Here is a 17,118-nt window from a genome sequence, read left to right as displayed (position 1 = left end):
ATAAATAGAAAGATAGCCCTGTCCTCTGCTTTCCTGCTTGATATTACAAGGCAGGCATAGAAAACTTGCTTCATTCTTTGATTCATTCATTCAGTTTATGCCCTGGTTATGATGGAACTGTGTGTACTGTGTATACTTGGGGCTGTTGATCAGACCTAGACCAGTTTCCATGTGTGTTCAGATATAGGGCATGTTGGTACTTTCAACATCTTTATGAAACCAATCAGAATATTTTGCAGAAATCTAGAACCTATTTCATAGCCGATTAAGTAAAGCACCATGATGATGACATAATCTTTCACAATATTTTCTGCGTCTCAAGAGGAGACATTGTACCAACTAAAAGTATTATTACTTCCTAAACATAATTTGTTTGTTTCTTGTGTCTGTTAAAAAGTTAATTGATTACCCTAGGCCAGCCACTGTCCTTCCTGCCTTGAATTGTTGAGCAGTTACTTTTGCATAGGAAAGAATAAAAAGAATTAATGTCTGTTTATATAAACACACAAGCATATATATTGAGCTAGGTGACCCCTGGAGTTTGCAGTCCAGATGAGCGACATTTAACCAAAAAGCAATGCAAATGCAAACAATGGATCTTAATTATTATACACAAACAGATTTGTTAAGCAGAAAAAAATAAGAAAGACCTTATGTCTAATGTATGGCAGCAAAGATGGGTTCTACAATCTTTGCTTTTAAAAGAAACAAATGCAGTCCAAAATATGCTTTCTATGACATAAAAACACTACGATTTGATGCAAAGGAAGAGATCCTTTGTATTTTCTTTGGTGTTCTTTAAACATAGCCTGGTCTTATAGGAGATGCATTTGTATGAGCTAATTCCTTGTGGCTAGAGGCTTTCTCTTGAGTGATGCAAACATGTGGGTGGGACCAGCCAGCATCTCTCCTCCCCCTTGTCACAGGCAATGTTCTTACAGGAAAAGAAGTTTCCATTTGGTTGTAGCTTCAATTAAAGGGCAACATTGTCACAATCTAATCTATTAGGAAATTGTGAGTAGAGATTATGATGCCTGTATAAGCAAGCACTTCCTGTTGTGTGGCTACAGAGGCTTAATTTAACTCAAGAGGCAGCGAAGTTTCATTTTTGATTAAAATTATGAGGCATACCTTTTGGCAAAGATTGTGTGATGTTTTTGAAATGCTATGGCTCATTGGGGTAAATTCATGAGTTTTCTAACTGTAAGGTGGTACATAATGCTCAGACATACAGTGGTACCTTGGTTCCCAAACGGCTTAGTTGTTGAACAAATTGGCTCCTGAACGCTGCAAACCCAGAAGTAAGTGTTCCGGTTTGCGCATGTTTTTTGGAAGCCAAATGTCCAATGCAGCTTACGCAGCTTCCAACTGAATGCAGGAAGCTCCCACAGCAAATCAAGGAACTGTTTCGGGAGTCAAACAGATTCCCAGATCGGATTAAGTTTGAGAACCAAGGTACCACTGTGTGTGTGTGTGTGTGTGTGTGTGTGTGTGTACTGGTTTCAGCAATTATATGTTCAAGGTGCAACTTGGTGACCTTCTACAGGTGACCTTCTATAACATGTTGGCAGTTGATATTTTATTCTTATCATTTGGTAGGATAAACACCGTGGGGCAGCTGAGTCTTGAGTAGTTCTGCATAGCAGTTGACAAACGGCATTCCAGTTGATGGAGAACCTGCCCCCAATCTTCCTTGGTTGCAATGTCCATTATCTCTTGGCTGTTAGTCATACTAACTGGGACTGGTGGCAATTTGATTCCAGTAACATCTGGAGAGCCACAAATTCCCTAACTCTCATTAAAAATTTCCTCATATCTCATAGCTCTGCTGCTGCAACTTCTTGTACATATGGGAGCCCTGATGTGCATAAAGCATGCCTTCCCTGATCCAAAGCTACCATGAGAATGGCTGACCTTCCCTATGTGCAATATATACTTTACATCTGGTAACTGTAAACATTTTCTCGCTTTTAGTTCATGCTAGTTCATTAATTAGTGTCCCCTTTTAATTAGGCAGCTGGATATTGATGGTTCCAAATGGATTAGTTTGGATGGGTGAGGGAATGTCACTATGGTTCTTATCATTTTCAAAAGAGCCAAGGCTTATGCATATTTGTTTTCCTTTGTCCCTGTTATCTCATGCTTTGTGTAGCATCTTGCCTGAGAGTTGGGTTTTGGAGAACACAAAAGCTTGTTGCTATTTTGTGACATTTTGGTTGGTCCTAAAGAATGTATTCTCCAACTGTGGGTTTTGGAATATTTGACTCAGTTATATCTCTGATGTGTGGTGCTTTCAGCTTTGCAATTGCTCAGATTTCATTATTGACCTTTATGAAAGTGAAAACTATTGACATTTTACTGTGTTTGCCAAACATTTGTTAACAGAATCATTGAATTGTCAATCTAGTTGACTGGGACCCTCAATCTTAACATATGAGAGAGAGGCTAAACTCTGTTGTCTAAATTTTGAAAATGCTGTGAAAAAGAATCTGTCCATTTCTTTTCGTAGCTTTCCCAAACTCACTTTTTTTCACTGTTTCCTGATATTTTAAACTTCTCTTTATTTCTGTTTTCCCATACATGTTATGTCTTTATATAACAAGCCTTCAGGTAGGCCCCAAAGAAAGTACTTAATTTTAGGCTGTGTGTGTGTGTGTGTGTGTGTGTGAACTAAATTGAGTACTGAGTACACCCACCCACCTCAGCTTGGTCTATTTATATTTCAGTTACTCTGTGCATCATTTGCTTTAATGTCTCAATATTTCTTCATTCAGTTAATCAGTTTGGAAAGTTGGGCAAAGTGAACCTAATCCACCCAGACTATCTCAGGGTAAAACACTGAGTCCAGAGAGAAATTCTTTAAGGTGATATAAAGGTGTGCTTCTGTGGTTGTCTGTGATTATGATGTATGGTTAAAAAAGCTTTTTTGTAAGTTAGCTTTGCATGAGATCTTTTTGTAAACTGGATGGGGGAAATACAAAAATTAAGTACAATAATCTGGACCCCTCTCAAATTAAACTATTTAATGCTATCAGTCCATACACGCTACAATCCTCCATGCATCTGTGCAAGAAATATAGAGGTGGGCAGCTTGATCGTGTGGGTTGGATTTAACTGCTGTGGTCATTTGATCTACAGCAGCTAAAGTGGTTATAGCAAGTGTGGAGATGTCTTGCTACATTTCATTTCCTAATCTCCTATAACTCATCCTCAGTTCCAGGGCTGATAAACATCACATTTAATGGAACATAAGAAACTATAATATATCCTGTCCTCTTAAAATATATCCCCTGACACACCCTAGATCATACCCTGTATATAAGCTTTGATGGAGCAGCCCCAACCACGGCTGACTTTACAGCACTGGCACTTGTGGGTTGCTAGTAAAGCACAGCAACTGAAAGAACCAAGCCTTGACTTTTGCAGCAGATGTATTATAAACACAATCTGGTTTTTAGTTGGATGTCCAGCACTGTGACTCATAGTGCCGCAGATTGCTCAAGGTGCACACATACTTGTCATTTTCAGAACTATTCTAGGATGCTAGAACCAGACTTACAGTAGCTGTCAGCTAGCGTAGCATCAGGGGTAACAGCCTGAGCTCAGCTACAGAAGCTGCCACTTCAAATCCCAGATCACTATGAACTACTTTCTGGCTCTGGGCAAGCCAGTCTTCTCTCAGCTTTGTGCCCCCTCCATCCTAATTACAATCAGCTAAGGAAGCTTGCCCCCTTCTAGTTTAAGGCCCCGAGACCACTATACTGCTCTGTAGCCCTAAAATGTTCTTTGAAAGCCCTTGGTGTAAACTGAGGTTGTAGCATTTTACTGATTAATCAGTCGGTCAATAGTCAGGCAGAAAAATTATATTTTTTAGTGTAAAAGCTGAATATGGAAAGCACCATTTTAAACAGGCACACACACATATTCTAAGAATTTTCTATCTGACCATTTAACATGGTTGGTCGTCATTGGGTTTCTTTTGTTCTCCCCCCCCCCTTTTTGGCACAGTAGGTGCTATTTTGAGGGGAGCCCTAAAAATGTACTTTTACAAACCTCAGTTTGCAATGCAGATATCTCCCTCTTGTTTTGCAGTTATCTGGTTTTTGCTACAGAACTATTGGCACGCAGCACCTGAGTTTGATATTAGAGGGAGCAATTGTGTTGCGTGCCACTATTAAATATAGCGGTCATTTTAGCAGACTTTCAGCCAGTCAGAGATGCAGCATTTCAGAAAATTCATAAAGTGATTAATCTATTTACAGCTGCATGTACTGCAAATACAACATAAATTGCCAAATGCAAGTGAGACCAAACAGTGACAGAAAACAGAAAATGAAAAATAGACCTGGTATTTCAGGTTAGGTGCAGTAAATTACCATGTTATTCATTGAAATCTCTCCAGGCCCAGCTGCTCATATATCATCTGTCAATAGCCTAAATTCCATATATAAATTTATGTCATTTTTGTGTGCTGTCTCTAAATGTGCATTATTCTCAGAGGATGCTTGGAGTTGCGCAAGTCATGTGACTCTGCAATATGGCTCATACTTTCACAAATCCCCCTAAAGAGCTAACCTACATTCCAAGGAAATGAATAGAGTGCCCAGTTCCACCACTGGTGAAATATTAATTTGCAGGCAAATTTTTATCCCAGCATTATGACTTTAAACCAGTGGGGCTAAACAAGAATTCATGGTTTGTGGATGACTGACATACGCAGTAGAGGCTATTCCACTAGGGCTATTAGGGCACAGCCCTCCCAATGAGAAAGTCAAGCAATTTTTAAGGACCTCCCCCCCCCAAAAAAAAAAAATATCAAAGCCACATACTCTTTCCTGCCCCACACTCATTTTATAATTTCACGAACTTACAGAAGCTTGTGGAGGCTTTCTTTCACAGGAATAGATCCACCATTTTATGACCGTAGCTTCTACAGGTGCGCCTGTCACTGGAAGTGAGCCCAATACACCATCCCAGCACACCTGCTGGGGACTGTCCTGTGAGTTGACCAGTGTAGAAGGACCCAGTGTGGTGCATGTCATGGGGCTGGAGACTCACTGGTAACCTGAGATGGGTGGTGCCAGGCCCGGCCCACTAGGACTGGGAACTGCTGCACCTTCTCAAGGCCCCTTGTGTGGGCCTCCCCCATGTTTATATCCTACCCGTTGCCATTTCCACACAAGACGTGGCAAAAGCTATGTGCAAAGTGCCTAACAGTCACGTGCTATCCACCAAGAAAAGGCAAAAACCCCTCTATCAATGGTCAATGGTTGCTGAGAGGAAAATTCCTTTCCAGCTCTGAAAACCAGTGGCCACTTAATGCCTTAGAGGAAGACTTTAAAACCAAGGGAGGGCTGGGAAATCTGGTCCATGTACAGTGGTACCTTGGTTTACGAACTTAATCCGTTCTGGAAGTCCGTTCTTAGACCAAAGCATTCTTAAATCAAGGCGTGCTTTCCCATAGCAGCGGGGGACTCAATTTACAAATGGAACACACGCAACAGGAAGCAAAACATGTTCTTATTCCAAGGCAAAGTTTACAAACCAAAACACCTCTTTCTGGGTTTGCAGCGTTTTTAATCCAAGTTGTTCATAAACTAAGCTGTTCTTAAACCAAGGTACCACTGAAGTGTGTGAGAGAAATCAATAGTGGAGCTGACCAGTGCTGTTAAAGGATCTGACATTCCACCCCCTCCCAAGAGCTTACCAGGCCCTATGAAAGGAGTATTTCAGTCAGTAGACTGACTGAAGGGATAGCCCAGTCAGTAGAGCATGCGACTCTTAATCTCAGGTTTGTGAGTTCGAGCCCACTTTGGGCAAAAGATTCCTGCATTTCAGGGGGTTGGACTAGATGACCCTAATGGTCCCTTCCAACGCTGCAGTTCTATGATCTATGAAATGAGAATAACTGTGAAATCTGAGGTGGGAGAATTGGGGGACACTGGCTATTGTGGCATCGGTGCTGCCCCAAGGACTGGCACCTGCTCTTAATTCTTTGCTAGGCCACTCTTTCTATTTGGGATCTTCACACGGCGACACAACTCTACATGTTTGAGTTGATTGCAGTTCATGGCCCACTTTGAAAGCCACATATTTGGTTAAGTGAGTGCAATATAAATACTGCAGTAAATAAGTTGTTTCAGAAAAAGAGGCATTCATGATTTAGGACTATCTTGTCCAAAGAGTGTTAATTTATTTATTTAATTCATAGGATTTATACACCTCTTGATTGTAAAAACAAACCCAAAAAAAACTGAAAGTGGTTTACAAAATGCAAAACTATAAAATCAAGAAAAATTGCAACCCTACTTTAAGACATACCAAAGTTAAAACACTATAACAGATTAAAATTGCATCAGCTTTTGAAGCATCTGGGTAGGCTTGTCTAAACAGTAATGTTTAAAGCAGGTGCTGAAAAGAGTACAGTGAAAGTACCTGCTTGATTTCACTAACGTGTAGGCACTGCCAGACTGAATGATCAAATTCTTACAACGGCGGAATCGGTGATTGTAATAAATGGTTGATTATCATTCAGAGATTTCTATCCTGGTCTTCTAATGCATTCACATTAATCAGAATGGCTTACTACAATCACAATGCCATAATCCAGAATAAAACAAAAAAATACAGATCAACGATATAAAAGCAGCCACAGTAGACACAAAAACAGGCTATAAAAAGCTGGGTTTCCCCCCCCCCATAGAAGCTCATCTGTGCAGCACAACAAAAGCATATCAGAATTTGGAAGAAGTCAAACAAAGCTCCTGATCATAAGGATCTGGCAGGCTGGCAAGGGAGGAGATGGCCTCTAAGGAGCGGATTAGGCTCTTTGTGTGAAAATAATTATCCCAGTACCTTATTCATAATATTTTAATGTTATGAATATGAAGCTATCGATTATTTAAAAAGGAAACAAAAATGTTATCATATGTTCAGTAAATAGGAGGAAAGAACACATAACCTTTGCTACAATAGAATTGAAATTTTATGGCAAATTTAGTGCTTCTTCAATAATGAAAGAAAACCCAGAAGCAAATCTTCCTGTATAAATATATACATGGATGAATGGAAAATTGAATCAATTTTTGCAATTATGAAAAGCACAAAAACACATGTTCTGTTTACCTAATGAAGTTTTAGACTATTTCATAAGAATGAATGTATTTTTTGTGCTAATCAACATTTTTAATATCTTCTACAGTATTGTTTAGATATTATTCAGTATTAACCAATATTATTCACAGACACAGCAATCAGTGCAAAAAATTAATAAAGCGAAGTTGTTTCATACCACCGGCTAAATTATTAAAAATGCTCCTTCCTCCAGTTGTAACTTAGAACTGTTGGCTGTCATTTCATTGTTCTAAATCTAAAGAGAAACAATTTTCTCGCTTGCTTACTGCAGTTTAATCCAGGCAACAAAGCTTCTTATCTATGAAGGATACAGTAATCTGAACTACGTCAAACTCCAGTGGCATCTGTTACATCTTTTAAAAATGAAAAAGCTTGCTGAGCTGGCGACTTTGATTTTATAGCAACAGGCAAAGCAAAGGACAAGCAGCCTCGCTCCAAGTCCAGTATAAATGGCTAATTGTCTTGGATGATATTGCAGTAGTAAAGAACAAACAAGCAGTCCCTTCCACTGAGATATTGGAGTTTGAACACAAAGTCTTATTTTTTTCAGGGTATCATATCTTACATACTTCTATGAGAGCAAATTATGTGCCTTTTTTTAGGGGAGCAATTGGAGAAGAAATGCCCCAGATGGGAACAGGGGTGTAGCTAGCTGCTCTGGCACCCAGAATGGTGGGGGCAGGGCGATCCCCATATGGGGCCCCCATGGTAAGTGCCGCCCCTGCAGTGTGCCATTTTGTCACCCCCTCAGGGATGACACCTGGGGCGGACCGCACCCCTCTTTCTATGCCCCTGGATGGGAATCACAGATGGAGGGGCTTCATCAACACTGATAATGAATATTTATAGATAGAGATTTCCCATTAAACAATGTTTGCCTTATTTTTGTAAGCTGTTTAGAGGGTCTATTTACAGTCATTTTGTTAAATAAACAATAAAATAAAATAGCTGTCCATTGTTGACAACTCTCCACCTCCACCCAAGAAACACAATCCCACTTACTTGTCTTATGTAACATCAAAATTCACAGGGCAAATTCCGCTATAGGGAGGCAATATACTTTTGCCATGAATTAGCTAGATTAAACATACCTTAAAAACACAATATGCAGTTGGTAGCTAGTGCATCACCAATTACATTAATGTTTCAAAAGTTGAATCAGCTACTCTCACGCCTCACCCCTGCTTTAATTCTTCCTGCCTTGGCTTGATGGAATTAAGTGGCCAGGCCAAACAGATTGTCTGAAAGAGATAATTGCAAATCAACTTTGGGATCAGTTGCTTCTGTTTGACTGGTCGTGCTTGGGTTCTTGGCCAACACCTGATATTTCAGACTGCAAGTTTAGTTTCAGAGTGGTTGAATACAATGAACTGAGGCCTGTACAGCAGACTGTATCCAGTCTGGGTCTGAAACACAGCAGAACAGAAACTGAGATGGGGGCTGCCTGGGGTTGATCTTACTGAATAGGCTTGATAGTGGGCATGAATCCCCCCCTTTTTTCCATTGATCCTGCCTTGTTTTATAGATACGCCATATGTTGATTGTTTTTGATACCATCCTTTTCTCTGTCTAGTTCATACTTGTGTACTTTAAATCTTGATCCAGTCCCTCCTGTCAAAAGAGATTAGTAGATTTTGGCATTCCACGGGATGAGAAGATACTCACTGATAGCTTGTTTTCCCAGATGAGGGTGTATTCTTTATCCCCATCAGAAATGTCTTAATCAGGTCAGATAACAACAGCTGTCTGGACATCCTCTCAAGAGACAAAAGCTTCTGCTCAAAATTCTGTCTGCATCAAGAAGGGAATGGTTGTTTGGTGCTCGCAAAGGTTACAAATTTATTGTGAAGGGGGGGGAGGTAGTTTTCAGAATTTAGGTCCAAGCCACATTTGATTAACTTCTGTCACCTAGAAGCAATTATCGTAATCGGTCTCAGCTCCTTTTGCTAGACTTCAGGATGCACAATTTTTTTCTGTTTATAAAAGTATTTCTCTACCACCCTCTTGCAAAACATCAGGTACAGCAACAAATTTTTTAAGCGATACAAAGCATCTATGAAACATGTAGTCAGAGAGACTATATATAACTATAAAAGATTCTATATTTTTTTGGAAGCCAGAGACTGGTCAAGGTCCAGAATGACCTACCACTACCAACTCAGTATGTGAGGACACGTGGCAGCCTTCCTCATATACCTCTAGAACAAGGATGGACAGACAACCTTTGGCCCTCCAGATTTTGCTGAACTCACATCAGCCCCAGCCAACATGTCCAATGACCAGGGATTATGGAAGTTGGAATCTGACATCATGGAGGGCCACAGGTTCCCTGTCCTTGCAGTATCCCATTGTGAGGGTGGAGGCTTTTGCTTTTAAACAGTAAATAAAGAGTAAATAGTACTTAATGTAATTGTTTATAAGGAAACAGTTGAAGACAAGGTCAAAACCAAGTGATTTACTTTAATAATCAGGACCAGAGGATTATTGCATCTATATACTATATCGATTGGACATAAGCACCATGGCTTTAAAATAGGAAAAAAGAGGGGGAAATCAGCTGTAAGCAGGTCAGAAAGTTGGTTATGGGCCAAATGGCAGCTCTTGCATTCACATATACATATCATAGTCTAAGCAAGATGTTTTGGATGACTAGTGGCAAAAAGCACATCCGTTTATTAATACTATAATATAACAAATGAAGTATGATTTTATATAGATATAGGTATAGATATAGATATAGACAGAGATATAGAGATATAGAGATATGTAGGCACCTCCCTACTTCCAGGCTCCCACGTGCATAAGTGAAATCATGTAAAGTGGGGAGCAGCCCATTTAATACAGAGGGCACATGGGGAGGAGTGAGAGACCCTGGAAATCAGTTAGGGCTGCTGCCCAGCCCTTCCTCAACCTGCCTGCCTGGCTGCGGGGAGCCAGTGTGCATGGTGGCAGCTGGCCATGGAGGGCAAGGGGTTATAAGAGCACACAGCAGAACTGGTGCTATGACCTAGCATACAACGCCAGCTTAACTTAACACTGGCTTCCCATACATGGGATTGCTCCCTTGAGCCATTTTTGGGATTTTCAGCATTAAGGAAACCTCTCACGTTTCTCATCAAAACAAACCATCAAACCTTAGAGTTTAGTACTATCCTTCTCTCTTCTTCTCCCATTACCTGTTATGTCACCCATGCAGCAAACAGATTGTACATGTCACGGTGGCAATTAATAATATCCTGTGAAGGCTCCATACTTCCACTGCAAAAGTCATCTGGGCTAACAAAAATGGATAATGTGAATTCATCTTCACAGACCAAAAAATGATGTGCCTTAATGTCCCAAGTGATCAGGTTTCCAGTACAGTGAGCAGACTGCAATTAATTTCCACTCACTATTAATCAATTTAAAATGCATTTGATATTTTTAACAAAAGCTATCATAAATCAAGATTAGTGTGTGTGTTTGTTTACTTTCTTTAAACTGGAAGTTGTTCCATTACTACCCTGTAAATCAAGTGCTGCTGTCATTATGTACCTTCTTTTAAATTAAATCAAATACTGCAGACGCTTCATGGTAACTCCTGGTAGTTTATTTGTTGTTCTTTTTCTTTCAGAGCTTGAGGCAGAAGAATGGTGCAAACATCTTTGTATAGAATGTCTAGGAACCAGGCTTAATGATATAAGCCTTGGTGAACCTGATCTACTTGCTGCTGGAGTACAGAGAGAACAAAATGGTAGGTGTTTAGGTCATCTGGTCTCATTTATCTAGGCTACTCTAAACATTCTTGCCTCAACTTGTAGTAATTCATTTGTGGTACCTCGGCTTGGTTCTTTTATCTCTGACAAAATCTTGGTATTATGTTCAAAGCCCAAATAATTTAAAAAAAAACAACAACCCAGTAAATTGTGTGCCTATTTGTTGCACATGAAAATTGCACTGCAGTATAGGATTTGTAGTATTTATGACTGACAAAAAAGGTGATGTGGGATGTCATTAGCTTACAGGTTATACTAAAAAAATTTTTTAGAAGATTATTAGCATTATTTAAATTTGTATACCGCCCTTTATCCAAGGATCACAGAGCAGTTCACAACATAAAAATACAAGATGAGAAAATAAAATACATAATAAATAAATGAAAACAAACCAGCAACCTCCCCTCCCACAAACACAAACCATCTTCAGAGGCAGCCCCACATATAATGCATAGACAACAGAAGTTAGGCTATCCCTATCCATATAGGAGTGCAGCTGGAACACCAGCTGAAGTTCATGGAAGGCACCAGAGAGGCTATGTGAACCTCAAGTGACATCAAAGGATCCAAGAGTGCTTCCAAGTGATGTACGCACTCTTTTAGAGGGAGTGTAGCCAACCCCCAACTCAGAAAGTCATCCAGGATACCATGGTTATTGGTATCAAAAGCTGCTGAGAGGTCAAGAAGAATTAAAAGGGGCATATTTCATCAGTCTCACTCCTGGCAGAAATCAGCATACAGGTTAGCCAAAGCAGTTTCTGTGCCAAAACTGCACCTAAACCCTGATTGAAAAGGATCTAGGAAATCAGTTTCATTCAAGAGTGCCTGGATCTGGTCCATGACCACCCGCTCAAGAAGCTTACCCAAGAAGGGAACATTGGCAACTAGCTGGTAATTACTTAGATTTTCCAAATCCGGGGAAGGCTTCTTAAGGAGTGGTCTTACCACTGTTTCTGTCAAGCAGGCAGGGACCACCATATCTCACAAGGAGGCATATTCTGAATAGATACCACCAAAATAGACGACGGTCATTATCTAGTGTTAAAAAGAAAACCCTTCCTGGATTAATGCGCAGGAGATACCATGTATTTCAGAAATGCTAGCAGAATTTTCACAATAATGTTTGAGGTGTAGTTGCTGGAACTGAAGTACTGGGCCTGAACTTTGCTCTTTGCAAACTATGGAAAGTAAGTGTGTCCCAGAAGGGATCTCCATGAGCTATGACTATCACAGTAGCAGGTAAGCACTGATGGAGCTGCTGGTCACATAAGTGGTCTGAACTGAACGGAAAGCCAGGATTGATGCTTCAGTGCACCATTTTACTACATTGACAGTTGACTACTAGTAGAAATGAACACAATTAGCATGCTTATTGTCCTGTGGTAAATAAATGGGATGAAACAAACATGATTAGGCCAGCAGACACAAGGTCTCTGTGCAAGGCACACCCATAAGAAACCAAAGAGGTATGATTAGTGGCATCATTTAAAATGTAAGGAGTGAGTGAAATTGATGTTTCAGTAATATTCTGTGATGAATCATTAGGTACATTCCTTCAGACATTGCAATTTTGATAAATATCCCCCAGCGTAGAAATTTACATTTAAATTAACAGAGCTAAATCTGTCACCCTAACTCTAGAAAGCAAATCAGACATTGTGCTTGTATGTAGCAAGAGGACATGATGTAAACTGTTCATTAATAAATTCATTAGCTATGGGGAGAAATAGCATCTCTATAATAGGAATATAAATTTGGGTGAATCAACTTCAATGTATTCACCTGTACAAGTCCTATTTAAATGGATGGTAGCTTGTGCAGAAATTTCCAATGAATTACATGTCCTTTGTTTGTTGTGAAACCCATAAAGAAGAGATTGTTCTTAACATTGAATTCCACCCTGTATTTTTTTCAGGGTTGTAAATATTCTGGTTGTAAATTGTTTTAACTGGTATTAATATTGCATTTTTATATTGTTGCCATATGGTGAAGGGCAGGAAAGAAATCTGATAAATAACAACAGCAACAGCCACTCTGTTTAATTAATTTAATTTAGACAGGTGTTCATGTGGCACAAACCTTCACAGTTGTTGGAAAATGAAACTAATGGAGTAGTTGAAATGTGATGAGCGCAACTTGGGAAGAGGTGGCAAATAATATAAAGCCAGGACCTAAGCTGAACCTTGAATTATGCCTTTCATTGTTCTTACACAAATATTTTGGCCTCACTCTAAGAACATAGCCACAACATTTCCTTCTGTATCTCTATTAACAGCACTGTGTCGTTGTCCCCCCCACACACACACACACACCGATTGTGTTTGTTTTCTTCCACTTCTGTTCATCTGCCTTTTCATTCTATTTGCACATCAAAGATTTGTAATGCAGCAGCTAATGGATGGTTAGCTGTGCTTTGTATCCAGCTTTCCATCTGGGATGATTTATGCAAAATGATATGATTAGAATCTGAAATCCTTTTGGTTTACAGTTGCTTTGCTTTATTGAGGTGAAATGGTATACACGGGTATGGGATTTAAAGAATGAGTTTGTGTTTTTCTTTTATTATTTAAATGATGATTGCCAAGTTTTCTGCATAATCGAAGTGCTTCATTTAGGCTTTGCATTGGTCATTCATTATGGCCTATGCCATGGTTTAGGTGGTCATCTGAACTGGGCTACAGTCCCTACAGAACAGTTCCATGTGTACACTTAAAAGCATATTTGAGATACACTATTTTTGCTTTTTATTTATAAAAATATTTCTAAACTGCCTTGTTAAAAGATGTCATGATGATGTGCAATAAACATTATAAAATTATAAAACATAGAACAAATGACCAACACAGAATCAAGTTAATTGTCTGAAAAAGCTTGGGGGGGGGGAATTCCGGTCCAGGATGAAATATCAAAATTGTAAGTGTTTAAATAGGAACAGTGTTCTAAAGTACTGCTGCCATTGCATTAAAGGCCTTAGTTTGTGCAGAAACTAAACACTGGGACAATCGGGGCTTCTCTAGATAATCTCAGTGATAGGACTCATATGTTAGGGACAAATGGTCCTTAGAGTAACCTGCAATTAGCTGCAATTTCTAAACCAACCTAAAGGGTAGTCCCACATAGAGAGAACTGCAATGGTCCAAACTAGCAGATGCCAAGGCATGCACCCCTGTGGCCAAACTATCCCTGTCCAGGAATGAGCATAGCTGCTGTACCAGCCAAAGCTGTAAGAAATCACTCTTAGCAACTGGGGACACTTCTGCCTCCAGTAATAGTGATGGCTCTAAGAATAGTCCGAAGCTGCAGTGCAGCCCTGTCAAGAAAAGGTATCCTACTAATTTTCCAAACTTGGGAATGACTAACCCACGGGTTTCTGTCCTATTAGGATTGAGCTTCAGTTTCACTACATCTGACTAGATCTGCTAACCAGCCATTATTTAACTTGCCTTGCAAGTAATATAATGTTCCAGCATGTAAACAGGTATCAGAGAAGTAAACACCAGTAACCTTCAGAATGGTCCTTACAAGAATGGTTTGAGATGGAGCTGTTATTTTCCATCCATGAGCTGTCAGGTGTATTTTATTTATTTATTGTTTAGGTTGTATCTCTGATCAATCATATTTGGCCTGTTTATCTTCCTGGGTTCTTCCCAAGAAGCCAGTATTTGTTTATCTATTTAACTTACCGATTATATATCTGAATTGGTTTATAGAGAACATTCTACTCCAAAGCAGTTGCTAAATAGTCCAAACCAAACAGAGGATCTCATTATCTGTCTCCCTCTCCCTCTGTCTGTACCAGGGTGATTTCATTTTTCTAAACAAATTCTGTCTCAACAACTTTATTCTAAATTTGTGTCACTCCCTTTCTGCAACTGAAAACACATTTGTTAGCAAGATCCAATAATGTTTTGTGTATATATGTCCATTAGCTTTGCTGAAAAACCCAGGGAATGGAACAATTTTCTGTAGAATCTTTTCAGTGCCTTGCATCATTTATGGATGATTATTTTCTGTTAACTATTTAGCCACTTGGCTCTATTCCTGTAGTGTACCAATGCATAACTTTTTGTCTCAAGTCCTGAGTAATCGCTGTTGCTTCTGTTTCTTTGCCTTGCAGCTGATGTTCAATTTAATCATGAACATTTCTTCTTAATCCATGACACCTCACCTTAGACACTGACCTCCAATGCAGAGCAGACAAATGTCTCTTGACATTTTGAGTATATCATGTTGCCTGAATGCCCTTTTCCAACAACATGCTCGAATAATTAAAGGAAGCTATGGGTTTTCTTCCTTTCTGTTGAACTTTTAGGTTTTGACTGTATTTTTTGCCCCACACCCAGAATGAAGACTTGATACACGGATTGGTTAAAGGTTATATTTATTGAAATATAACAAGGAAGACTTGTGCCAATACAAACAGAAGTGTAAGCTGGTATAACCTATGCTAGCAGGCAGAAAATCTCATACTTGCTGCTAAGCACCAAACCGTCTCAAAGCAACTTCATCACCCAAACTGAAGGAAGGCAAAAAACATACTCCCATAAAGGGAAACCATATGTGGATTGATTGACAGGTGCCAGCCACCCCCGCTGCTCAGCATTCAGAAGGTGGCACCTATGAGGCTGCAAGAACACCATACCAAGCTGCCCCCCCCAAAGCCATTCAACAGTGGTGGTCCTTAGTGGAGTGCCCCCCACTCAACACTGTAAATCTGGTTACAGATGGAAGACCTGAATAATCAGTAAACAAATATGCTGAAAACTGTGAAAATCAGAAATACCATATAAAATCAGAGTATTCTGCAGTGGAGACATGGCCTTTCATACTTGGGATTTAGTTTTAAAGTACTTGTTGCAAGACTGACACCCATTAGTGTGATTAATGAGAAATATAGCCTCAGAGAAGAGGATGGATAGCCGTGACATTGAGTGAATCAGCTTAGGAGGTATCACTGGAACAAAAATTAAATGGACTGAGACAGAAAATAACATTGAGACTAACAAATTTACTTATAGCCATATGGGAGCTTTAATCTTTGACATATACATAAGAATTCTTTGGCCACATAAATTTCTCCAAAAAACTTTTCTCAAGTTTTTCTCTGGTTTATTTCAGGCTTGTTTTTCTATCACCTGTCAAAAATTGCATATCATTTTGGAGTGATATGCAGTGAGTTGCAATCCCTGGCACTGGTTTTGCTGATTCTTTACAAGATTAGATCCTACATTGAGTTTTAAGTTATTAAAACCTCACTTTTTTAGGATAATCCTGTTAAATGCTAGGTCATATATGACTTCAGTATCCAGAGATCAAGACACAAGCTAATGCTTAGTGGTTTGCATGTGGGAGCCAGAGGTAATATATGTGCTACGATTACAGAAAAGACTAGTATTAGATGAACGGAAATCAGTAATGGAGGTCCATCTAAAGACCCAAGTGTTGTCAAGGATAAGACAGTTGTTGGTGGAAGAGTCCATCTGGAAGAAAATGACAGTGGTGAGTGATGGACAGCTATGCAAAGTTGCTGTGATGCTGGATCACAGCACTACTAGACCAAGCCTGTAATCAAGATTGAGAAAAGGAATCCATGTGGGTCTTCCAGCAATTTGTTTAAACCCTACATTCTTAGCAAAATATGCCTCTGCATTCTGAAGCACTAACACCACATCACCCAAGAGCAGCAAGCTTTTCAAGCTCGAAGTGTGATGCTTGTTTTTTAATCCAGTCAAATACAGTAGCAGTGCTATTATCTTTGGAACAGATTTCCAAAATTGTGAATTGGGTGGCAACAAAATTCTGCTGCTGTGTTCTTTCTCCCACTCTCAGCCTTTTGAGGCCTAGATCCATTTACTATGATAGCAAGAGGAAGCCCACAACCTAAAAAGGGACTGAATCCTTCTTCATTCAGTTGTGGCAATGACAGTGCTCACTAGAAGCAGAAATATATACTGCTGCTGCATTTGATAACCGTAGTAGTAGTGCATTAGTACTTGTTTGTTCTCAGTGTACAGGAATCATATTGAACTGATATAGTATGTAGTCTTAAATAAAAGTCTTGTTCTAACTCAGTTTTTAGAAATATTTTTTGGGGTAGAATACATCAACACATTGCCTTAACATGTCATCATTCTAAAAGAAAATATTAGATAATCCAAAATTTTCCAATTTCAGGGAGGAGGGGGAAGCTTTGGAAAAAATAGGGAAATATTTTTTCTGATTTTTATTT

The 17,118-nt window shown here is 39.4% G+C and overlaps 1 protein-coding gene across 1 annotated transcript in view; it reads left to right on the top strand.

Moving 5' to 3' along the window:
* DOK6 (docking protein 6) overlaps positions 1-17,118 on the top strand; it is a 174,002-nt gene that overhangs the window by 97,443 nt on the left and 59,441 nt on the right. Inside the window, exon 4 of the mRNA XM_082235277.1 lies at positions 10,748-10,867. Coding sequence (XP_082091403.1) covers positions 10,748-10,867 — 120 coding nt within the window. The remainder of the gene's footprint in view (positions 1-10,747; positions 10,868-17,118) is intronic.

Source organism: Podarcis vaucheri (assembly GCF_965113315.1).
Source record: "Podarcis vaucheri genome assembly, chromosome: 8".
NCBI classification, from domain to species: Eukaryota; Metazoa; Chordata; class Lepidosauria; order Squamata; family Lacertidae; genus Podarcis; species Podarcis vaucheri.
The sequence above is the reverse complement of the archived record's forward strand: the minus strand, read 5'-3'. Positions and strand labels throughout refer to the sequence as shown.